Source organism: Mya arenaria, chromosome 5, assembly GCF_026914265.1.
Source record: "Mya arenaria isolate MELC-2E11 chromosome 5, ASM2691426v1".
NCBI lineage: Eukaryota > Metazoa > Mollusca > Bivalvia > Myida > Myidae > Mya > Mya arenaria.
In genome coordinates, this window is record NC_069126.1 from 44,907,998 (window position 1) to 44,933,063 (window position 25,066).

General features: G+C 37.6%; 2 protein-coding genes across 3 annotated transcripts in view; both read left to right on the top strand.

The window, feature by feature from the left end:
* The first annotated feature begins 602 nt into the window (after positions 1-602).
* LOC128235086 (outer dynein arm-docking complex subunit 4-like) lies at positions 603-19,885 on the top strand. Of its 2 annotated transcripts, XM_052949804.1 has the most exons (12): positions 603-1,202; positions 1,998-2,129; positions 5,682-5,829; positions 6,389-6,450; positions 6,726-7,026; positions 12,409-12,630; positions 13,074-13,382; positions 13,699-13,906; positions 14,853-14,939; positions 17,228-17,424; positions 17,959-18,027; positions 18,596-19,885. In XM_052949804.1, exons 1-12 carry the CDS (start codon positions 1,083-1,085, stop codon positions 18,787-18,789), a joined length of 2,049 nt encoding a protein of 682 aa, XP_052805764.1. In that variant the 5' UTR covers positions 603-1,082; the 3' UTR covers positions 18,790-19,885. The 2 variants fall into 2 exon arrangements, with proteins under 2 accessions (XP_052805764.1, XP_052805765.1); XM_052949805.1 differs by lacking the exons at positions 603-1,202; positions 1,998-2,129 and adding an exon at positions 4,002-4,792.
* Positions 19,886-19,952: 67 nt separating this feature from the next.
* Positions 19,953-25,066, top strand: part of LOC128235085 (aminopeptidase N-like) — a 43,104-nt gene continuing 37,990 nt past the window's right edge. Inside the window, exons 1-7 of the mRNA XM_052949803.1 lie at positions 19,953-20,160; positions 20,659-21,207; positions 21,892-22,348; positions 22,519-22,674; positions 23,045-23,168; positions 24,274-24,394; positions 24,657-24,805. Of these exons, the coding sequence (XP_052805763.1) occupies positions 20,070-20,160; positions 20,659-21,207; positions 21,892-22,348; positions 22,519-22,674; positions 23,045-23,168; positions 24,274-24,394; positions 24,657-24,805 (1,647 nt within the window). The 5' untranslated portion in view covers positions 19,953-20,069. The remainder of the gene's footprint in view (positions 20,161-20,658; positions 21,208-21,891; positions 22,349-22,518; positions 22,675-23,044; positions 23,169-24,273; positions 24,395-24,656; positions 24,806-25,066) is intronic.

A 25,066-nucleotide genomic window follows, 5' to 3' on the forward strand; every position in this document is an offset into this window, starting at 1 on the left:
CTACTTGCTAAGAACTGGACTACTTGCTAAGACATGGACTACTTGCTAAGAAACGGACTACTTGCTAAGACATGGACTTCTTGCTAAGAACTGGAATACTTGCTTAGACATGGACTATTTGCTAAGAAATGGACTACTTCTAAGACATGGACTACTTGCTAAGAACTGGAATACTTGATAAGACATGGAATACTTGCTAAGAAATGGACTACTTGCTAAGAAATGGACTACTTGCTAAGACATGGAGTACTTGCTAAGAAATGGAATGCTTGCTAAGAAATGAAATACTAGCTAAGACATGAACTACTTGCTAAGAAATGGAATCCTTGCGATGGCATTTTGTGCGGAATCATCAATTGTGAGTTTACTGTGTCAATAGAAAAGCACGTGCATGTCAGGCTTATGTGCATTCGATCGTTGATTAAATGAAGCAAACAATATTGATTTATAATCGAAAGTTCTTTTGGTCAGATTACGATTAGATTTTATTTTGCGCATTAAATCTTTATACTGTAATCCTTTATTTTATATCCGAAATGCGCTCTAAGTACCAACGATATGTTTGTTGACATGAACTCAATATATATGCATTAAAATGGTAGCATGACATTTTTTATATTAATATTTCCATATTTATTTTAGGATTTAAAGTATTTACCCTATGCTTTATTGTGTTGTTCGTGTATGCAAGTGTGTTCACGGGTTTTGTTTGGAATGAGCACTTGATAATTGGAAATATATTTCAAGTGCCTTTTATTTGCGCGAGCATTATGGTACACTATATGTGACTTAGTTCTACTGAGTAACTGAAAGCCGTTTGGAATATAATTTAATTTTGAATAAAACTTGGAGTACATTCAGTTCGGTTACAATATACATTACAGTGTTAATACTTCGTCGTCCAGTATTCTGAGCACGCTTTATAATCATGATAACCCGGAAATGAAGCATTGCACTAGAAAACAACTGAATATATAACTAGAAGAAGATTCCCTGCCAAAACAACATAACCCACTCGCGTCTCACCCGGACCGAGCCCCACCTCCACTAGACAGCTCCACCGGGGCAAGGTGGGCGGAAGTATGCTGAGCGAGGACCAGTATGGCCGGAAGGAGCTGCTGCTTAATGAGATGGCGAAGCAGGATGGAGAGGCTAACTACGAGAAACAGAGTTACACCAAAGCCATCAAGTCATTCACGCAGGTAAATATATATTTAGATGATTGCATTTTTTAAACAAATATTTAACTTTCATAAAAAAACATCAGGTTTTTGCTAACAGAACATCCCTTTTTAATCACTAACGTGATTTAATGGATACATTGTGGGACAGCACTTCAAATTGTCGAAGTACAAATGCGTTTATCTTTCAGTAAAATTACATAAATTTTCGGTATCTTTTTGTCGAACTTGACATATGATTAGGATACAGGGCATGTTGATCTTGTCCATAAACCAGCAATGAATAATTATATCAATGTCAAAGTTAGACTAAAAGGGACAAGACACCAGATGGTTAAATAATCGGCAAATACAGTATTTCTACAAAACAAGCCTGGAATTGTCAATACGAGCTAGTAAGAGAACGAGAATACATCAATTAACGCTATTAAATAATAAAAGCAACACTGATGTTGCTGTCTCATCTGTCTTTCTCCCGTTTAAAATAGCGCTTTATGGTTTCCCAGTTTAAATTGTATATATACCGACGCTATTTTTAAACTTACTGGGATTAACGTGGTAGACAACCCCTGATCAGTAAATTTCGATTTGGTTAAAAAATGCGCAAAATCTAGATGCATGTGTCGTTAGCGATGTGATGCATCATTTAGTAAGATTCAATGCGTTCTACACAGCTATGTCAATTTTATGTTAGTTTTAGACGATTTTCTTTTGTCTTACAGTTAGACCATCTGGTGTCTAGTCCATTTAAAGCACGCTTTAAACAATAAATATAGGATGTGAAATATAATTTACTTTAAATCCCGCACTATGTAGGCCTTACGCCACGTTCCCGACGACGTTGCGGCACTGGTTGGTCGGTCCAGGTGCTACTCACGTCTCCGGAAGTTCCGGCGGGCCGCGGACGACGTCGATATGGCGCTACACATTGATGCCGTCGACAAGGCGGTGAGTGGAAGGGACGGGGAAGGGAATTTTCTATATGCACGGTTTTACACGCCTGTTTTTAAGGGCCGTAACACTGAGATTAATACTCATCGTGTTATGGCCCTTGACCTATGGAGAAAAAACAGACGAGCTGTGTCTTCCGTTTTGCGTTTATATATCGTTTTATGGAATCTGGATTTTACATGTGTTTTATTGAGGTAAATCCCGAAATGACAAATAATGTGGTAAAAGTGTTGAATTTTCTTTTCGATCTCTCTGATTGAAATTAACAATTAAGTCGACAAGTTAGCTCAGATGTTCGTCAAATTACGAAACCTTCATAACAGAATATTATAAACTCTGCATGCATGCTAAGATGGGTTTCTGACATAAAATAAAACAATTAACAAATAATTAAATTCCAATATATTTTTGTTTGTCGCGCAGAAATACAACTGTCATCAAATGCTTTATTTGCTTTGGATCAAATATTGGGGAAAATCTATAGGGGATTTTAAATATGTTGCAGTATTTAAATATGGCTATAGAGAATTATTAAACTGTAGGAATATCTACAGCTCAATAGAATGAACTGAATTAATACTCTCTTTGTTGGTTACAGTATGGATTATTCTATATATTTGTAAGGTTTTCCTTTCATTTGATGTTCGTGAAAAACACGTATGTCGTATATTGTATATGTAGATAATGTATGATTATTTCAAAAAAATTTGGCCAGTTAATTGTACGTACGTACACACAATGTACATGCAATTCATTAAGTTAAGTTTTCAAACGCCGTTTAGTTTAAGAAACACCCCTATAATTTTTTAAATGTAAAAAACATAGTCATAAGACCAGTTGTTCCGAACTTTGTTAAACCAAGTCCGTTGTTAACGTCATCGTTGTTAACTTTCAAATCTTGACCGCTCTTGAAGTGACATTGATACACTCTTGACCTGCAGCATTTCTTGAAGTGACATTGATACACTCTTGACCTGCAGCATTTCTTGAAGTGACATTGATACACTCTTGACCTGCAGCATTTCTTACAATATTGAGACAGCCTTTAAGCTCTATTTCACTTGTTTCATATACATATATAGGCACATCATCAAATAGTTCACGGTTTAAAGTTAACAACGGTTTCGTTTATCACGTTTACCTTAACAAAGTTCTGAACTATCAGCCCATTGATATATGCATGTACATGTACGCGCCGTCAGAAATGATTACCTTCTACTCAGCGCAGACTTGACAACAATGACAGCTACTGGTTTCTTTTCTCATACGAATACGGTTTAAACAACGCCTAGCATATTTAAACCATTTAAACCTTTTAAAAGTACTTTTATTTATAGTTCAAAATGCTGTGCAGTTGCTTTATTCAACGAATGTATAATTTGATTGATCCATATTTTGGAAAGGTGGCATTTATAAAGCTATGAAGAAAACGTTTTAATTAATAATTGCATTTTTAAATAACCCGACATAACACGACATGTCATTTTAATAACAATGAACATACAGGGCTTTTCTTTCGCTGAAAGAATTCAATCTTCCTTACTATCAACCTTATTCAATATATATAACAAAGAATATTTGATTAAGTTCATACTTATAAGAAATAACTTAATCACTGAATGCAAATGAGACCGAATTTTGTTTTCTTATTGGAAAAGAACATTAACTTCTTTTAATATCAGTTGATCTGTATAAAAAGTATTTCGATTCCTGCATCGCCTGCTTCTTATTACGTCTTTTGTGTGCTAAATTATTCATAAAACACTCAAATAACTTCTTTTGACATTTTCATTTTGCAGTATGATATATGGTTATTTATTCGCTTATTTTCGATAGTTTTTATTACAATATACGTCCATCAGCAAGCAAGCCGTTTCACCGAACAATGCTTTTCAGAAAAGAAGTTGGAATTATTTGCAAATGGAAAACCTATGGATAATGTCCTGTGCAAATACACTCTTATGGCGATAAGGGAGTGTGAAGTTATGTTTCTATAATTTGAAAAGTGAAACACCGTTAAAGCAAATAGAAATACATCAAAGATAGATTTGTTGATATTTTTAAGAGTCTTGAAAGAGCTGATTGTTGGGCTTCGATAGCCTTTCCGCCCAGATAAAACTCGAATTTGTTTATTTTTGTAAATAGTTCACTTCATTCTGGATATATGAATGCGTTATTTTCAATTGAAACGTGCGTGAACTGAGAGTTTTGGGATTATTAATCATATACGCAAAACATGTGAAGTAGACAAAACAAAAATTGTGCACTTCAAAACAGCGCAAACAAACATGTATGGTGTTACGAAAGTATGCGAGTATTAGAAAGTATATTCATAACTAGCTTTCTGTATTATAAGGGACCATCAAACAATATATGACAATTGTATTAACACATTTTTACGACGAAACGCTCACAAATTTGATATAAAACAATTGAAAAGGAAACATTAACGGAATACTTCGTTTATTTTATTGTATTGAAGAGACATCTTATTTACGTGAAAAATGTCACTTGAGACGTCGTTCCAACTAAATGACGTCTTAAAAACGGCGTCAATGAAATTAGGTAAACCAGTGCGGTCCAAAGTGAGGAGGTTACCAAAAATAGCCCCGTCGAAAGCGGCTGATGAGCTGAGCGAAAACGATAAAACAGAAATAAAGGTTGTAGTTCAGTAAAGTATACATGACAACTATATTCTGGTACTGTTTTTTTCTAAGAAGTAAATTAGTTAGTATGGGTTTGAAGTGGTTTGTATAGGTTTATTTTTGCTCTCAGAGGAGTTTAAACATTTATTCCGGTCAATGGCACAATGTACCAGATAGATAATAAATGTACGGTTGTATGAAATGATCGGAAGATTAGCATTTCAAATACTTGTATGAGTTCCTCCCTCTATAATGGCGTTTGCTTGTCCGGGAACAAACTGCTGCATATGGTTACCAAGGTTTTTACAACATTTCAGTCCTAGTGTTTTAGGATTAGTCAGGTGAAGGATGCAAAATTCTGTAATTACTAGGTACTCCCAGAGAGGGCTTTGATTTTTAAGAATATAAAAAGCTACGAGGTGATGTTCGTCTTAATATTTGTGTTCGAAATGCTTCCCGAAAGCGAGAACAATCGAAAAACAAATCAGAGAAGACCTCTCATTCATACTCAATTACGAGGGCTTGCATCTCAATATTTACAAAGTATTTACGTTCTTAGTGTTGCCGCAGATGTCTCTGGTAGCCAGCACGTATGCACGAACCGCTGTATTACCTACATAAAACACCAATTGATGACCAAATGGTACTTGGCGATTGTTTTCTGAGATGGTCGTTATCACTTATATAAATATTATAAAAGCCAAAATAAGTACTGTGCCAGAAGACAATTGCTTGATATGTTTCATTTACAGGGCCTATCAAACCCGAGGGTGGGGTTCTACAACACCTTTGACATATTTGAGCTTATGCTCGCGTTCTTCCACAGGAATCAATGAAAACGGGCCCACTATAGCACCGCCGAATAAGAACAAATTTAAGAATTTCATAAATGTTTGCCTTACAGGGTCTACTGCAAAAAGGAGAAGTGTTAGAACAACTGGGAAACCATGAAATGGCGCTGGTGTATTACCACAGGGGCTTGAAGCGCTACCCACGGGCACAGGAGTTCAAAGATGCAATAAATAAGGCCGAGAAAACGTCCAGCAAGAAAGGTACGTACTACAAACAGCGCCGGTTTTATTCTCGTGTTTTGTATAATTTCTTTATCCGACTATGACTATGTTGGCTCTGTTTGTTCAGATCTACTTTTGAATGAATTTTGACTCCTCAATTAACACATAATCTGATAATATTAGATTTTATTTGTTGAAATCGGCTTAAGCTTGATATATGCAAAATCAATGAGTAATACAGACTTAACAGCCATAAATTTTATGATCTACTTTTAATTAAGATATATTCTGACTACTAGGGGGCGCACACACGCACACGCACGCGCACACGCACACGCGCGCGCACGCACACACACACACGTACGCGCGCGCACGCACACACACACACACACACACACACACACACACACACACACACACACACACACACACACACACACGCACGCACGCACACACACACACACACACACACTTACGTACATACAAACGCACATACATACGCGCGTGTGTGTGTGTGTGTGTGTGTGTGTGTGTGTGTGCGTGTGTGTGCGTGTGCGTGTGTGTGTGGCCGAATTAGCCAACTCTGTTTTTCTTTCAGGCCGTCGCATGAAATTAACGTACACGGGAGACATCACATATTTCACCCCTTCGCATAAATTGGTAAGTCCTTAGGTTTCTTATACATTTGAAATTATTTTCATCCGATTAACTGGCGAGAGACATTCCCAAAGGACGCATGCGTTTGAATAACAAGTATACAAAGTATGAACAAGAGCACACAGCATATTGGAATGTTTGATTCCAGTTAGCGTAATCTTTGATAATAACGTATGCTGTTTTTTTCAAGTAATTATCGTTTCCATCGTTTTCATAAGGAAATCATGTTTTATTTTTGACAATTCACATAATAATACGCGCATCATATCCAACCACAGACTCCAAAAAAACAGTTCACATGGAAACAGAAGCCCGCCGAAACAGGGAGCCAATCAGTGGTCCCCAGTGCCAATTTCCGGTCCCGCGTGGCTCACGGCCCCCTGACACGTATCCACCGGGAACCCAGCGTGCACCTGTTGGAGTCACGAGCCACGGGAGCTAGTATGAACTCACTTCTCGCTGATTCACTTGAGGCGCTCAATTATGAGAACAAGCTGATCGCTGAAACGAGTGAAAAACAAATCCTCGGGAAGATGTACCATGATAAAGAGTATTTGGAGCACATTCTGGGAACTGAACGTAAGTGACGGATATTCTACATGCCTATATCTTTATAGAAACAAAACCATGGATCGTATTTAATAGTAGAATCCGACAGTTTTGATTGGACTTTTTAGATAAATAAGCCAATGAACTGAATGGAATCTCTGAGCTATGGAAGGATAAAGGAAATTAATAACTATATCATACCTCATACATGAATGACGCAACGCCATTGGTCCAGGACTGGTCACGCGGCAATTTTATATGGTACCAAAATGGCGTCTTCCTTCCGATTCAGATGAAGAAATGAAACATGTAAACATGTAAACAGGTTGTCGATGTGATATATACGTTATAGGGTTAGTAGGTGGCCCCATATCGGATATACGGGGCGCAGGAAACAATATTCTGGTTCGAGCTTCGCTCTCATCTGATAGGGTTTCTTTTGCCCCGTATATCCTATATCGGGTCACCTTAATAACTTATAATATGGAATACGGCCTCTGACTGAGAGAAATGGTCCATGCTTACCCCATAATCGAACAGGACTAAGGGCTCGTAAATATATGCATTTTGAACCTTAGACTATGAAGTTTCATTTACTTTGGTTTAAATGTGACTTCCAGAGAAGCATTTTGGTCTTTTAAACATTTGACCTATTGACCTTGTTTTTGTATAGGGAAAATAACGGAGCATTGGCAGATATTTGGCTCAAATTTAGCTCTTAAAGCTGTAATAAATTCAGGATAAGGTTAGAGTGTTAATCTTCTTGTTGAAGAGATAATGTTTTTTTTTGCTCTGATAAATATTGTGTGGCTTTAATTGGCCATAAATTAATACATATAAATAATTGATCTTTTAACCAACCTCCTAAAGACTGTTTGTTGAAAGATAAACGACTCAATGATTAAAGTTGGCATAATAAAAGCTATATTGGGTTGTAATTTATCTGTTTACCTTCAAAGAATGTTTCACACTAGATTTTAAAGCACCTTTAGAATATAATAGTGTGTGCAGTTTTGGTTATAATTCGTTTATTTCCGATAAACAGTCATTTCTTTAGTGTCATTGTGCCACTAGTTGTTACTCGTTTTCCTTATATAGTTCCAATTTGATAACGAAGCATGTTTGCTTCAAGAATACAAACGGTCTGTATCAAAGCGTATATCATATAGAATGTTGACGTCAGCAGGTGGTATTGAAGCGTATATCGTTAATACGGGTGACGAGATCCTTTAGTATGGAAGCTTATATCGTTAATACCGGTGACGAGATCCTGTAGTATGGAAGCGTACATCGTTAATACCGGTGACGAGATCCTGTAGTATGGAAGCTTATATCGTTAATACCGGTGACGAGATCCTGTAGTATGGAAGCTTATATCGTTAATACCGGTGACGAGATCCTGTAGTATGGAAGCTTATATCGTTAATACCGGTGACGAGATCCTGTAGTATTGAAGCTTATATCGTTAATACCGGTGACGAGATCCTGTAGTTAGTATTGAAGCTTATATCGTTAATACCGGTGACGAGATCCTGTAGTATGGAAGCGCACATCGTTAATACCGGTGACGAGATCCTGTAGTATGGAAGCTTAAATCGTTAATACAGGTGACGAGATCCTGTTGTATGGAAGCGTACATCGTTAATACCGGTGACGAGATCCTGTAGTATGGAAGCTTATATCGTTAATACCGGTGACGAGATCCTGTAGTATGGAAGCTTATATCGTTAATACCGGTGACGAGATCCTGTAGTATGGAAATGTATATCGTTAATACCGGTGACGAGATCCTGTAGTATGGAAATGTATATCGTTAATACCGGTGACGAGATCCTGTAGTATGGAAGCGTATATCGTTAATACCGGTGACGAGATCCTGTAGTATGAAAGCGTACATCGTTAATACCGGTGACGAGATCCTGTAGTATGGAAGCGTACATCGTTAATACCGGTGACGAGATCCTGTAGTATTGAAGCGTACATCGTTAATACCGGTGACGAGATCCTGTAGTATGGAAGCGTACATCGTTAATACCGGTGACGAGATCCTGTAGTATGGAAGCGTACATCGTTAATACCGGTGACGAGATCCTGTAATATGGAAGCGTACATCGTTAATACCGGTGACGAGATCCTGTAGTATGGAAGCTTAAATCGTTAATACCGGTGACGAGATCCTGTAGTATGGAAGCTTAAATCGTTAATACAGGTGACGAGATCCTGTAGTATGGAAGCTTAAATCGTTAATACCGGTGACGAGATCCTGTAGTATGGAAGCTTAAATCGTTAATACCGGTGACGAGATCCTGTAGTATGGCAGCTTATATCGTTAATACCGGTGACGAGATCCTGTAGTATGGAAGCGTACATCGTTAATACCGGTGACGAGATCCTGTAGTATGGAAGCGTACATCGTTAATACCGGTGACGAGATCCTGTAGTATGGAAGAGTACATCGTTAATACCGGTGACGAGATCCTGTAGTATGGAAGCGTACATCGTTAATACCGGTGACGAGATCCTGTAGTATGGAAGCGTACATCGTTAATACCGGTGACGAGATCCTGTAGTATGGAAGCGTACATCGTTAATACCGGTGACGAGATCCTGTAGTATGGAAGCGTACATCGTTAATACCGGTGACGAGATCCTGTAGTATGGAAGCTTATATCGTTAATACCGGTGACGAGATCCTGTAGTATGGAAGCTTATATCGTTAATACCGGTGACGAGATCCTGTAGTATGGAAGCTTATATCGTTAATACCGGTGACGAGATCCTGTAGTATGGAAGCTTATATCGTTAATACCGGTGACGAGATCCTGTAGTATGGAAGCTTATATCGTTAATACCGGTGACGAGATCCTGTAGTATGGAAGCTTATATCGTTAATACCGGTGACGAGATCCTGTAGTATGGAAGCTTATATCGTTAATACCGGTGACGAGATCCTGTAGTATGGAAGCTTATATCGTTAATACCGGTGACGAGTTCCTGTAGTATTGAAGCGTACATCGTTAATACCGGTGACGAGATCCTGTAGTATGGAAGCTTAAATCGTTAATACCGGTGACGAGATCCTGTAGTATGGAAGCCTACATCGTTAATATTGGTGACGAAAACCCTGTAGTATGGAAGCTTATATCGTTCATACCGGTGACGAGATCCTGTAGTATGGAAGCTTATATCGTTAATACCGGTGACGAGATCCTGTAGTATGGAAGCTTATATCGTTAATACCGGTGACGAGATCCTGTAGTATGGAAGCGTACATCGTTAATACCGGTGACGAGATCCTGTAGTATGGAAGCGTACATCGTTAATACCGGTGACGAGATCCTGTAGTATGGAAGCGTACATCGTTAATACCGGTGACGAGATCCTGTAGTATGGAAGCGTATATCGTTAATACCGGTGACGAGATCCTGTAGTATGGAAGCTTACATCGTTAATACCGGTGACGAGATCTTGTAGTATGGAAGCGTACATCGTTAATACCGGTGACGCTGTAGCATGGAAGCTTATATCGTTAATACCGGTGACGAGATCCTGTAGTATTGAAGCTTATATCGTTAATACCGGTGATGAGATCCTGTAGTATGAAAGCGTACATCGTAAATACTGGTGACGAGATCCTGTAGTATGGAAGCTTATATCGTTAATACCGGTGACGAGATCCTGTAGTGTGGAAGCTTATATCGTTAATACCGGTGACGAGATCCTGTAGTATGGAAGCTTATATCGTTAATACCGTGACGAGATCCTGTAGTGTCGAAGCTTATATCGTTAATACCGATGACGAGATCCTGTAGCATGGAAGCGTACATCGTTAATACCGGTGAGGAGATCATGTAGTATGGAAGCTTATATCGTTAATACCGGTGACGAGATTCTGTAGTATGGAAGCTTATATCGTTAATACCGGTGACGAGATCCTGAAATATTGAAGCGTATATCGTTAATACGGCGACGTTACCATGTGGTATGGAAGTGTATATCGTTTATACAGGCGACGTGATCATGTGGTATGGAAGTGTATTTCGTTTATACCGGCGACGTGATCATGTAGTATGGAAGCGCATATCGTTTATACCGGCGACGTGATCATGTAGTATGGAAGCGCATATCGTTTATACCGGCAACGTGATCATGTGGTATGGAAGCGCATATCGTTTATACCGGCAACGTGATCATGTGGTATGGAAGCGCATATCGTTTATACCGGCGACGTGATCATGTAGTATGGAAGCGGATAACGTTTACACCGGCGAAGTGATCATGTGGTATGAAAGTGCATATCGTTTATATCGATGACGTGATAATAAAGTATGGAATGGTATATCCTTTATGTCGTTGACGTGATCATGTAGTATAGAAGCGTATATCAATTATACCGATGATGTGATTATGTAGTATGGAAGTGCATATCGTTTATACCGATGGCGTGACCGTGTAGTATTGAAGCGTGAATCGTTTATACCGATGATCTGACCATTTAAGGAATGAATTGCGGAATTGATTTCATTATCTGGGTATGAACGCAGTTGGGTTGGTCAAATTGTGTGGAGTCCGAAGCCAGCCCAACTGCGTTTATATCCCCGATAATGACATCAATCCCGCAATTTATTACGTATATTTACACCAATAGTTCATTATTTTATAAAAACAAATTGGTAAAAAATACTTCATTTTATTTAAGAAATACTTACAGAAATTCACTCTCACCCATTCTGTGAATGGAACGACCCGACCGTAACCGAAAACAGTTTATCGAAATACGTCAAAATAACGCGGGAAATGATCAATCACTTGAAATCGAGTTTTAATAAACGTAAAATTGAAACACTAATGACAACAATATATTTAACATATCATTTACTAACACTTTCAAAAATGTTTTTGGGGCCTGCTGACACAATACAAACAAGTTGAGGTGTAAATATGTAGAATTACTAATTATATTGATGGCGTAATTATGAAGTATGGCATCGTATATCGTTTATACCGGTGACCATGGGTATAAATATGGATATAAATAATATATCGTTTACACTGGTGACTATAGACATAAAAACGCCCCTCTCTGTCTCTCTAAAAAAACTCCATCGCTTCATGCGTTTATGTACGCTTGTATTTTTGATTGAACAGATAATTATATTAAAACATATTACTGTAAGTAAGAGTCATACATGAAGCATACGTAATTTTATAACGAAATTTAACAGACCTAAAATAAAAAAAAAAAAACACACACTATTTTATGCTATCATGTGACGAGCATATCTATTATCATTTTGTGTACATGTAATTAAGTAAAGCACTCACTTATTTTGTGTACTTGTATGCACAGACGAAAAGTTCCTTTTTATCCTACATTTAATTTTCTTTTCACTTCAATTATTCTTTCTACAGATATGAAGTACAAAAAATCTCCTTTGGGTGCGGGTGCGGTTTCAAACGTGGCGGAGACGGGCCTCCAATTCCTGAACGAACGGACCCAGTTCTGGGACTCCCTTGGGCCCCTTCCCCCGCCCCACCCACATCGCCGCTTGGCCGCGGGGTCAAGGAACAGGAGTCAGCTGTCCATCTACACCAGCACTGAGTCGCTCAACTCTGTGGGTTCATATAATACAGGTGGGTATGGTGGAAAGATGCGTTTCGCAGACGTCAATCGTTGATTGAACCACTTGGGATTATTCTTTTTGCCCGAGCATTGCTAGGGGCGTAGCTAGACAAACAGTATGTGCAGTAACAACTTCGTTGAAGGTTCGGGGGCATGCTCACCAGGCATTTGTTTATTATGGTAAAGCGCGTAGAAGCGTTCTCTAGCAGCTGTAAGACTTACATAAATCTGAAAAGTATGGGTATGATCGGGCATACCTCTTGTGCCTACGTGAAACTACACCAATTATTGTATTTGAATTTATTCAGTATGTGCAATTAAAATCATATCAAAGATAGAGGTTTTGATTTTGAAAATTTGATCGATGATTAAGTCCATCATTACAATGATGAAATACTGAATCCATGAACTTATGTTTGTGACAAAAATAAAGCGATTATTTTATAACCTCCAGCATCCTCGATGAAAAGCTATCGGTCAAATACCTCAAAAACGAGCAAGGGAACCAGCAAAAGCACGTACCGTTCACGGTATGCTTTTGGTCGAAAAGAAAAACCTAAACCACCGAATCCGGAAAAAATAAAGTTCGACTTCGCCTCTCTCCGTAAAGAAGAACTTATCCGAGAAATGACGATGATTGCCGAAGAGGGTGACCCGAAGAAGGAATCGGAAAGCAACGAGCAACGAGCGAGAAACGAAGACCTAAAACGAGGCGAGGAAGTCATGGCATTTGTAGAAAAAGAACTAGAAAATATAGATTACTGTGAGTATCAACGCACCTTTATATTGCTACGCACACTTTTCTGTCAGCACACATGGTTAATACGTTTAAGTATATAATAAAATTATTTACAATGTGTAATTACTAATGATTACTAATGATTACGCAAACGAGTTGGTTATTCTGATTCTGCACCAAACAAAAACTGCATTTAACTTCCACGGCAAACATTATAGGTGTTTAAACATAAAAATGGCTATGCACTATGCAGTACAAATGTTAAGTTCATTTTTAACAAAACATAAAGTAACGGTTGATAAGAGTTTCCAAACAACGACATTACCTCGTAACTCTACAGTTTACGAGAAGGGTCAGCTAGATGTTTGCCAACAGCGATCAGGCGACTGCATTGACGTTCTCGGACGTTACACAGAAGAGTCGGTGCCCAACATGCACGTGCTGCTGTCCACGCTTTACAGCGTCCTTGGAAACTGCGACATGCAAACACAGAACTATACTAGCGCCCTTGACAACCATGGCCAGGACTTGATGATTGGCGAACAATGGTAAAATCTACATTATATGATTGGCGAACAATGGTAAAATCTACATTATATGATTGGCGAACAATGGTAAAATCTACATTATATGATTGGCGAACAATGGCAAAATCTACATTATATGATTGGCAAACAATGGCAAAATCTACATTATATGATTGGCAAACAATAGTAAAGTCTACATTATATGATTGGCGAACAATGGCAAAATCTACATTATATGATTGGCGAACAATGGCAAAATCTACATTATATGATTGGCAAACAATAGTAAAATCTACATTATATGATTGGCAAACAAAAGTAAAATCTACATGTGTGTAAATGGAACAAGAACATAACAGTTACTCTGATGTGATACATAGTATGGCAAGAAATTGAATATACAAATTAAAAGTGTCTAAGCTATTTGTACATATCACATATTGAATTCAAATAAATTGACACGGAATTAAACAGATGAAAATAAACATTTAATATGTATATTACTGCTACGTATTAACACATCCACTTGAAATTACACCAAAATGCAATAATAAGACTAAAAGCTTTGAAATTATTCTTAAGAAGATATGGTACGAACAATCTTGAGTACGAAAGAGATATGAGTGTTGAACATCTTCTGATAAGGTAGCCTATACATATAAAGCGTGAGGTCTACAAAGCTAGAATAAACCAAATTGTGTGCCACAAAAAACAAACAAGCACGAGCGATATTATAACGTTCTTTATTTTTCTAATTAACTACATACAACTATTATATAAATTAAAACTATAGGCCAGAAATATGAATCAGGCGATTGGAACAGGAAGTTAAGCAAAAGACAAACTATTAAAGACATCTTCTATAAAAAAGAAAGTGCTTAATATTACATCAAAACTATATAATCATGATATAAGATTTTGAGTATGGACAGCAGTTGTATTAAATTTATTTTGATTTTTCATTAAGCAACAACAAAGACATCCAGTCCAGAGCGCTTGGCAACCTCGGCAGAACCTATGTCCTCATGGGGGAATACAACAGAGCAGTGGACATGTAAGTCACACAAGTTGTCCTCATGGGGGAATACAACAGAGCAGTGGACATGTAAGTCACACAAGTTGTCCTCATGGGGGAATACAACAGATCAGTGGACATGTAAGTCACACAAGTTGTCCTCATGGGGAAATACAACAGAGCAGTGGACATGTAAGTCACACAAGTTGTCCTCATGGGGGAATACAACAGAGCAGTGGACATGTAAGTCACACTAGTTGTATCAATAACTGAATTGACGAAGATACGTGTAATAAAATTGAAGTTTAATATACTTGGATAATATACTATTTTATCACATGCTTACCCTTGTTTTCCGTGTAATATACCCATTACGAATATTTTTATCTTACACATGTGTAAGATAACCTATCAGACATTTCGATTGGCCAGACTAATCACACGCAACCTAGATATCCCTCCGCATTGTTTGTAAACAAAATTGTTTAAATGCCAGCAAATACTTACCGTAATAATGAAGCTGTAAGACTTTCGGGAGAGAAATGGCTAACGAATCATAGTGCCAGAAAGCATCTTGTACACAAACTTTCTGATAACAATGTTCCGCCAACCAGATAATGCAGATTACTAGTCACAGAAATATCCAGTTAGTCAACAAATACAGCCACAATAGTGACAAACACCACAAGAACATTTCAAACATCTCCATCTTGACCAACACAAGCAATATGCAATCAATGCCATTTACTTGCCAATTTAATCAGCTGTCGGTTACCGAAAACACAAATACGAATTCCGCAGGACAGACATCTCATGACACATCCCATGGCGGCTAGAACATCATGTTCCTGGTGGAAATTAACTTGTTCAACAGCAACATCCATGCAGTACAGAGTAAGGCTTCGCCGTTATCATCTGCATGTTATGAAACGCCATGTACACCAAGAAAACGCTGCAAAATCATCGTAGAAAGCGACAGCGAATAACTTTTAAATCCGTGCACACAGAAAACTTGACAGACCGATGTAGGTCACATATTTACACCTCAACTTCCATTCCTTAAATGAACTGCCTTTCGGCAATTGCGTTCATCAATCGATGAACAAACGCAACATCTTCGGATATGTTCGGATCGTAATTCATTGCATAACAATATACATGAAAGCTATTGATCTTGTTATTGGTTGTATTGTGTCTGCAGGTCCCGTAAAATATAGATCAACATTTTTAAAAGTGTTAGTTTATTATATTTTAAATATATTGTTGTCATTAGTGTTTTAATTTTACGTTTTAAAGTGATTTGAAGTGGATATCTTTTTCCCGCGTTATTGTGACGTAATTTGAAAAAAAAATGTTTCCGGTTATAGTCGGGTCGTTCTATTTACAGAATGGGTAAAAACGGATTACTGAAAGGTTTTCTTAAATGAAATGAAGTATTTTTTTTAACAATTCTTGAATGAAATAATGAACTATTGGTGTAAATATAAGGAATGAATTGCGGGGTTGATGTCATTATCGGGGATATGAACGCAATTGGGTTGGTCAAAGTACGCGTGGAGTCCTTCGGACTCCACACACATTGACCAACCCAATTGCGTTCATACCCCGATAATGACATCAACCCCGCAATTCATTCCTTAAATAAACCGCGTAAATGCATGTATTCTGAGTGTGACGTCATCAAATTGTGTACTTATTGGGTTTTTTGGTTAAAATCGTTCGTTATTCATGTTGTTGGATATTTTACTACACACTTCTGTATTTGTGACTTGTTAAGCGCTTTATCAGCTTTTAAAACTTGATAACTGCTAGTTACTTTTGTCATTTTAATTTGGAACTATTTATCTGGCGCATCGTTGACATTCTACTCTGAGTACTTTGGCTGTCAAACAATCGGTTCAGAAAGTGGAACTTAATTGGTAATAAAAACACCGTTTTAAGCATGTGATAAAAAAGATCTGACACTCGTTGTCATTAAATTCAAGAATTTTATTAAACTCGTCCATGAAAGTTGTTAGTAAGCTCGCCAGAGGCTCGCTTACTAACAAATTTCATGAACTCGTTTAATAAAATCTTGTATTAAATGACAACTCGTGTCAGATTCTATATATAGATTTTATTATCCTTGTAACTTTTTACGAACTTTGAAGGAGCGAAGGAATTCCAATGTAATCTCTAACCTTGGCCTTAAACAGGATACGACGTTGTATACCTGGTTAAGGACGCAAACGAAACTATGTCTGTATGGTTTCATTTCAAAACATGTATATACTAGAATTTTATGTGCATATTTCTTTATCTGTTACATTCATAGTTCTCATTTTAAGGTACAATCGTAAGGCCCCACTTTGTAAAGTCCCGAAGGAGACCGCCTGGCTGTTCCATGAGATCGGCAACTGTTTCCTGATGATGAAGATCTACGAGTACGCTCACGATGCCGGCCTCAAGGCCATGCGGTCTGCCCACGAGTCAGGGCACGTCAGGTTGCAGCTCCAGACATGTGTGCTGGTCGCAGTGGCTGAAGGTACACGCAGTATTTGGTATTAGCTTTAGAATAATTCAAAAGTAATTATTTGAGTGTGTGTATTATGTTGAAAGAGTGACTCTATATTATGGTTTCGTATGCGTTGACTTTGTTCACTAAAATACTTCGTACACAGTTGGAAATGTTTTTTTGTATTAATGTGAAACCTTGATATTTACATTGTTATCTCCCTTCTCTCTGGTATTTATATAATAAGGGGAAATAACAACGTCGTTACTAAATAACCATTTACTTTTTTGCTCTAAAACTTTCATGGTTTTTACTTAGTTCAAAAAAGTACTCTTTTCTTAAGAATACTAACTACTTATTATAGACCGATTTTAAATTACTACTTAGATGACTATGTATGTTTGTGATTAAGAGCACATTTATTGCGCGTTTGTCTTCCTTTCAGTGATATGATATCCGAACTTACTGTCTGTTTTCCCGTTGTATGCCTTTACTTTCTATATGTATTCTTTATGTGACAATCATTTATACAATGCCTCGTCTAAGTCTTTAATTCCGTTCCAGTTAATCTACTGAGGTACCGGGAAGCCTACCAGCATTTTGAGGAGGCATTGGAGAGGGCGAAGGTTTTAGGTAAGAGTTCTTACAAAAGTTCAGTGTGTACCTACTTTTTTAATTTTATTGTGACGAAAGCTAAAATCCGTTTCTTGGTATAAACCAGTATTGATAATTAGTAGTACCGGTATTCAATTGTGGAGGTCATGAGAAAATTTTCCATGTGGTGATCGTTCCCACGACTTATTAGTATGAAAAGCGGTGTCACTTACACTTCAACAGACATACTAGTGGTCTAGTGGTATGGGGATTCGCCTTTCATCTATGAGATTGTAGGTTCGCTTATAACCATGGGTACTTTCTCATGGCCTCTTAATCAGAACACCAAGACTCCGAGACTGATTCATATCAGCTTCCAGCTTCTGAATCGAGCTAAAATAAATGTATATAAACCAATGCAGTATATGTGTTATCTTTGCCAATATTGTGTACGGTGTTTACATCAGTCGATGTATTGTCGAATAAATCCGGTCCATGCTTAAGCTGTTTCGTAGGTAGTGTATGTAAAAGATGTACCGGTGGTGTCGATGATGATATCCTCCACTAGTTTTGATTCAAGAATTGTAACATTACTGACTTTTTACAGACGATAAGAAAGCCCAGGATGCGATGACGCGCGCGCTTGTTGACGTCAACAAGAAAATGGTGACGCAGATGAAAAAGAAAGCCCATGTCAAGGCCATGTCTAAAAGCCCCGTTCATTTTGACGTCCCGGAAATTACGTCAGCAACTAGAACGACGCCACGCTCAGCAGTGTCTGACGTCACGGTAGAGGGATAAAACATAAGAAGAATATTGACATTGTTCTTGTGACAGAAAAACAACATTATTGTTTTCGATTATTTTCAAATTTTTGCATTTCAAAATGTAACATGCATCCCTTTATTGCTTGTGTTTGCTCAGGTTTAGATCTTGTCAATGGATTATGCATTTTTTCTGTTTTTCATTTTCAAGTATAATATTTGTTGCACTTTTGCCCCGATGCTTTCAAACTACGAAGGAACATTTCCTTGTTTATGTCTGTGTTTTCTTAAAACGTGTTTGACAGAGCTCGTGTTCTTGTTCCATTTCAAAATGTTGGCGTGAATGGACAATGACTTTTAATCATGACTGATGTAAAATACATTTGAAGCTGAAACGTGTTATGCTTACACAAAGCTTAACTAAATCGTTGGTATGCATAATTTCCCAAACAATCCTGTAAAACATGTTGATTTGTATTATTTCTGTCCAGTTTAACTTCATTTTTTTACAACGATTGTGAAGAAAGTTATATCAACCTGTTCGAAGTCACTCTCGTTGACACGATGTTGCTCAAGAGTATGGTCTTATGAAGTAGGGAAAATCCATTTGTCCGGCTTGGTGACCAACAACCAAACTCACATGAGCCAAGGCCGGCTCAGCGAGACTTTCTGTTTGTCACCGAATGCGTAGGAAGTGAAACAAAAAGTATAACAGCTTGTGATGGTTTAAAGAGGCTTCAAATATAACACGAAACAAACATGACATCTTTTACGCGGTGATCTCCCTTGGCGAGGAGAGAAGATCTCATAATGTACGAATTTAGCTGGATTTCAGCTTTACAAGCTTTTTTTCTTTATTGAGAACTTAATTTTATACGTATTTATGCGACGTTGTATCAAAAAAGAAAAAGACGCCATGTGATTTATGGCAGTGATAACAGTACGTCAAAGGATAGTAGCCGCTGTGTGTATTATGAACATTCCATTCTTTAAAATATTTTTCAAATGTCCTTTTATGAGAACACTAAGAAATACGTCCACTGACCCCCATTCTAAAGTGGGTTGTATTACCAACTTATATAAAATGTATTTTTTAACAAGAATTGAATAAGATGTCTGAGACATAGACCTTAGGCCATTGACTTGTTTTTTCATAATTACCACAATTCCACTTGGTATCGTCCTATAACTTCCGGAAAGGCTTAATTATGGAGTTCACTCGCACTGGGCCAAATTAAGTCATATTTTTTAGACCATAAACTTACGTTTACTACTTTTAACAAAAGGCAATTCTTTTTATTATATTCAAATGAGTGAATGATAATAATAAAAACGATTTTCAACATGTATTTTTGTATGGTTATACATATACTACTTTTAAGTCATGGATTCAGTTCTGTTCTATCAAGTGAGTACATACTTTCTGTTCACATAACGACTCAGCTGCTTTCTTGCCGGACATCGGCGATTAATGGTAGACACTAGTTAAGTCTTTGGTTTGATTAAAGTTAGCCAACATGTTTATTCATAAGCTTATATGTATACAATAATGAACGTTGACCAAATGCTTTAATGAACAAAATATCCAAAATATAACACGTGTATAACTTATAGAGTCTTATTCAATTGACTGCTGGGCATTATTTTACATAACCTGTTAAACCATTTTAAAAAGCTGACAATTCAATGGTTGTCTTATTCAATTAACTGCTGGACATTATTTTACATAACCTGTTAAACCATTTTAAAAAGCTGATAATTCAATGGTTACAACGATAAAAAAGGTATTAGTTTTATATTTTTGATCTCTATTGCATGACATTTACCTCAAAACGAGAACAAATTTTAGCCTTATTATTCTCAAACTGAATAAATAATTCCTCATGATATGGACATTATTCAACAGGTCATATCATCAACACTTCTACAACAGTACACGTCTCAACAGAATCCAAACATGATCACAAAAACCTACCTCACAGCGCGTTGACACCGCACTTCAATCCCCCACCCACAGCCACTCACGTAGACCCCAGCACAACATTTCACCATCATAGTTCTGACAACAGCGAAGCAGTAAAACAACCAACAACTCATCATCACCATGCGAGGAATGATCAAATACAACACACAAGCAGCGCATCACCAGCCAACACTGAAGTTACAACGGACGCTTATAACGCTGAAACTGCCAATGGCACTCACGTCGCCAACGCAATCTCAGATGCAAAGGTTGATACGAAGGATATTGGCGATGCAGGAGATCGTAAGAATTGCATTTCACATTACATTAATGGTCTTCCAGAACGGTATATGGCTAAGGACATTTACACAATTTGCAATTTGTGGCCCGACCCTCATACGGACATTCGGCTACCAACAGACGTAATACCGGAGCGGTACCACGTGGACATGTTTCCTCATATATACAACGAATCTGATTTTACTTTTGATTGTAAGTAGAGTTTTGCTTTAAATAGTGTAATGGATATTAAACAGTATATGTGGGAATATATATCGCTTTCCGATTGCTGAGAATTATCAGTGTAATATGACTGATATGTCAATGTTATAAACAGTGTAAATATCAATTTGGAATACACTGTTTTGAAATGTTAACACGCACTCAAGTCGCAGGCGAATGCAGATGAAAATTCGTTTCAATGAAATTGTGTCCCAGCCTGGTTTGATTTGGAAGTGGAAGTGGGCTAACATTTTAAAGCAGCGAAAAATACAAAAATGATATTTTCACTATTTGAAACAATAAAATCTCATTTTTATTTCATTGATGAATCTCTATAAATCAACATAAAGCATATGAAAATAATTATGATGGCTATGCACCATTTGCCAGCTAGTAAGTCGAATTGAACCTTTCAAATACATGTCCACCTATTTTAGCAGTGTTTCAAGCCATACATGTTAGATTTAAGGAGTTTTCTGATTGTATTCAGGCGCTTACTTAAATACCATTGCACAACGATAGCTCATATCTGTAACAAGATATGTGAACAATGATTTAATACGACTAAGTTGTAAACATACATTTTTGATAGAAATACTTAAAGTGAAGCGAGCTACAGTTTTCAAAATTAAATATTTATCTGAGTTAAAATGCATATCAAATTTGCCTTTATAGGTAATACCACGATTCTTATTTACTGCAATGAAGACACTGATATAATTCATCTTCATTCGATGGAGCATGGCATCAATTTTGTAGAAATAAACATTCTTGGCGAGGATGTCTGGACTCATAAATATGAGAAGGATATCTTAGAACATACAAACAATCCCGGTAAAGGCTTAGAAGACGCTGACAACCTCGTTAAAAGAAGTCTTACAGATGATGAGCAAAAAGAACAGACAACTCCACATGAATACACGCAAGCTCCACATGACGAGGAAACTGATGAGTTGAAGGTTGAGAACTGTGGTGTATCCCTAAATGTTGAAATGCTCCATATCAAACTGAACAAACCTCTGAAGAAAGGAGCACGATACAAGCTTACAATCAACAGTAAAAGCAAGATAAGTAATGGTGTCATGGGCTTTTATGCTTCGCCATACATGGAAAAAGAAACCTGCAAAGAAAAGTAAGTTACAGATAAATTTATAAGAAGATAAACACTACTCCTTTATATTAACATGTCTGTCAGTGCATGTCATCTGAAATGTTTAGTATTCCATTGTTTGTTCTAAATAAATTATAGCCATGTGACTATACTTGTTCAGGGCTGATTCACGTTGTATTTGCACTGTCTAGGTTTGTATTTACCTCATTGATGGAACCGACGCATGCGCGCTACGTGTTTCCATGCTTCGATGAACCTGACTTCAAAGCTGTATTTACTATGACTATAAAACGTCTCGGCCATGTGACAAGTGTTATGAACCTACCACTGAGAAAAACTATTGGGCCGTAAGTGATTTCTGACTTTCCAAAAAAAGAAATGTGTACTTTTTTAAAACGAACAAACATATTAATACAATTACTTATACACGCAAGCAAGTCCAGAAAGGTCAAATGGCTATATTCAGAGGTATTAGAAGAAAGTTTAAACAAAATTAAAACAAAATAACTATTTGTATAACATAAATCCAAAGTATGCCGTATGCATAGCTGTTTATTTACATAATTGAATAAGTACCATGTGTGAGTCTCATAATTCAGAAAGGTAACATTTTGATTTGCACACCAGTACACAATATGCCAAAAGGCTAATCATACAGTCATCACCTGGGTTTATTCTTTCAGCCCATGCTATCAACAGTCTATTTATCTGTTTCAGGGATGTGGATGGGTTCTTCATTGACGTGTTTGATCAGCCACAAGATGTCAAAATGTCTTCTTACTTGGTTGCGCTCGGTATTGCAGAACTAGAATACATTGAAGCGTATTACAAAGACATAAGGGTGAGTACGTTGTTAACACTTCCCCCACGGGAAGAGATGTTATTTAGCTCGGCATCCCACGCAGGGGAGGAGATGTTGTTTAGCGCGGCACCCCACGCAGGGGACGAGATGTTGTTTAGCGCGGCACCCCATGCAGGGGACGAGATGTTGTTTAGCGCGGCACCCCATGCAGGGGACGAGATGTTGTTTAGCGCGGCACCCCATGCAGGGGACGAGATGTTGTTTAGCGCGGCACCCCATGCAGGGGACGAGATGTTGTTTAGCGCGGCACCCCATGCAGGGGACGAGATGTTGTTTAGCGCGGATGTCCGTAAGTCTGTCTGCCTATCAAACGTTCGTGCCGGTCCGTATCTCGTAAACCAAAATAAGGATTTTCATGCAACGTGTGTCAAATCTTCACCACATCGTGACGACATGCAGAACTTACATTCCAGGCGCGTAAGCTCATGGTCAAGGTCACAGTTAAATGTTCGAGCTTTATATTTCGTGTCTCATAAACAACTTCATTACACCGAGATGACGTGCAGAACCAACAATATAGGTTGTGAAAGGTTCCAGTCAAAGAGTTCACGTCCCATCCATAAATCCTTAACCTCTTCAAAGTCAAGGTCACAGTTAAAAGTCAAAATTTTGCGAGCCATAGATTTCGTGAGCGATGCAAGCATCTTAATCCCTTGAAGGTTGAGCAATTGACCTGTCTACGGTGGGTGGTTTAGTTGTTCTTTATGATGGTAAAAAAAATATGCTAGATTCACTACAACAATTACAAAGACCTATATTGTATGTGTTTTTTTTCTATATTCCGAACCAGACTGACGTCAGAGTACAAATACCATGATATTCAGTACACCCTGAATTAAAACAAGTTTTGTAAAGGTCTGTTTTCTTTCATATCTGTACTGTTTCTGTCACAGGCCTTTGGTGAATCTTAAACACGTGTTTCCAATGTTCACCTCATCGACACAACACTCACAATCCGTTCCATGTCTCCCAACGTCAACGGGCGTGCAACACATTGAGAGAAGCATGGGGAAGGCATCTCTTGTTTTAAAAAAAACAACAACAACCGTCAATGTTTTAAGCTATTAATCAACTCCTCTTTCAGAGTCGGGTTTGGACCAGAAAGGACATTCTTAACCACACAACATATTTATTGGACACGTCTGTTCAGTTCCTCGAGTTTTTTGAGGACTTCTTTCAAATTCCTTACCCTTTGCCAAAGTTGGGTACGTCGACCTTTTACTTGTTATAGTAATACAGCTGTTATAACTGTTGCCATAGTCTAGTTTAAAACTTTTATTTAAGCATTATCAAAATGTAAATGTTACAGAAAGATATAGTGTGTACAATGTGTTGTCAACAGTTCCATGTGAAAAGACGTAATACGTTATTATAATGATTATTTGTTGTTTTAAAACCATATGCATAGTTTCTCCAAACGCAAATATATGTTAGTTAATATATTGACATGCTTTCTTATAATTAAAGACGCAATTACCGTACCTGACATGAGTTTTTCCGGCATGGAGCACTGGGGACTTATCACGTATAAAGAGTCTGCTGTTGTTTATGACCCGCCCTCCAGCGAGCAAATTGTCTGGCAGACGTCGCTTATTTCTCATGAAATTGCACATCAGGTACGAACTGTACACACGTACTTGTTTCCGTCCAGCTGCGATCACCAAATCATTTTTAATTTGATATCTATTGCCTACGAATAGTTCATTTTGAATGATTACTAGATCGTGCTGCACTCGCATTTCATCTTATGTGGTATTAGGGTACAGTAAGTATTAAAAGATGCACCTTAAATCCATTAAATGTAAAGATGATGCCAAATGCAGTTTTAATTTTAAGAGCTTGTTTGGTTTTAAATACAACGTGAATGTTGATACTAT

Excerpts from the sequence above, each read along its gene's own strand:
- LOC128235086 (XM_052949804.1), top strand. The coding sequence starts at position 1,083 with ATGCTGAGCGAGGACCAGTATGGCCGGAAGGAGCTGCTGCTTAATGAG. Across the intron at positions 6,451-6,725 it reads TCACCCCTTCGCATAAATTG|ACTCCAAAAAAACAGTTCAC; the intron begins GTAAGTCCTTAG and ends ATCCAACCACAG. Across the intron at positions 17,425-17,958 it reads GCTGGTCGCAGTGGCTGAAG|TTAATCTACTGAGGTACCGG; the intron begins GTACACGCAGTA and ends ATTCCGTTCCAG.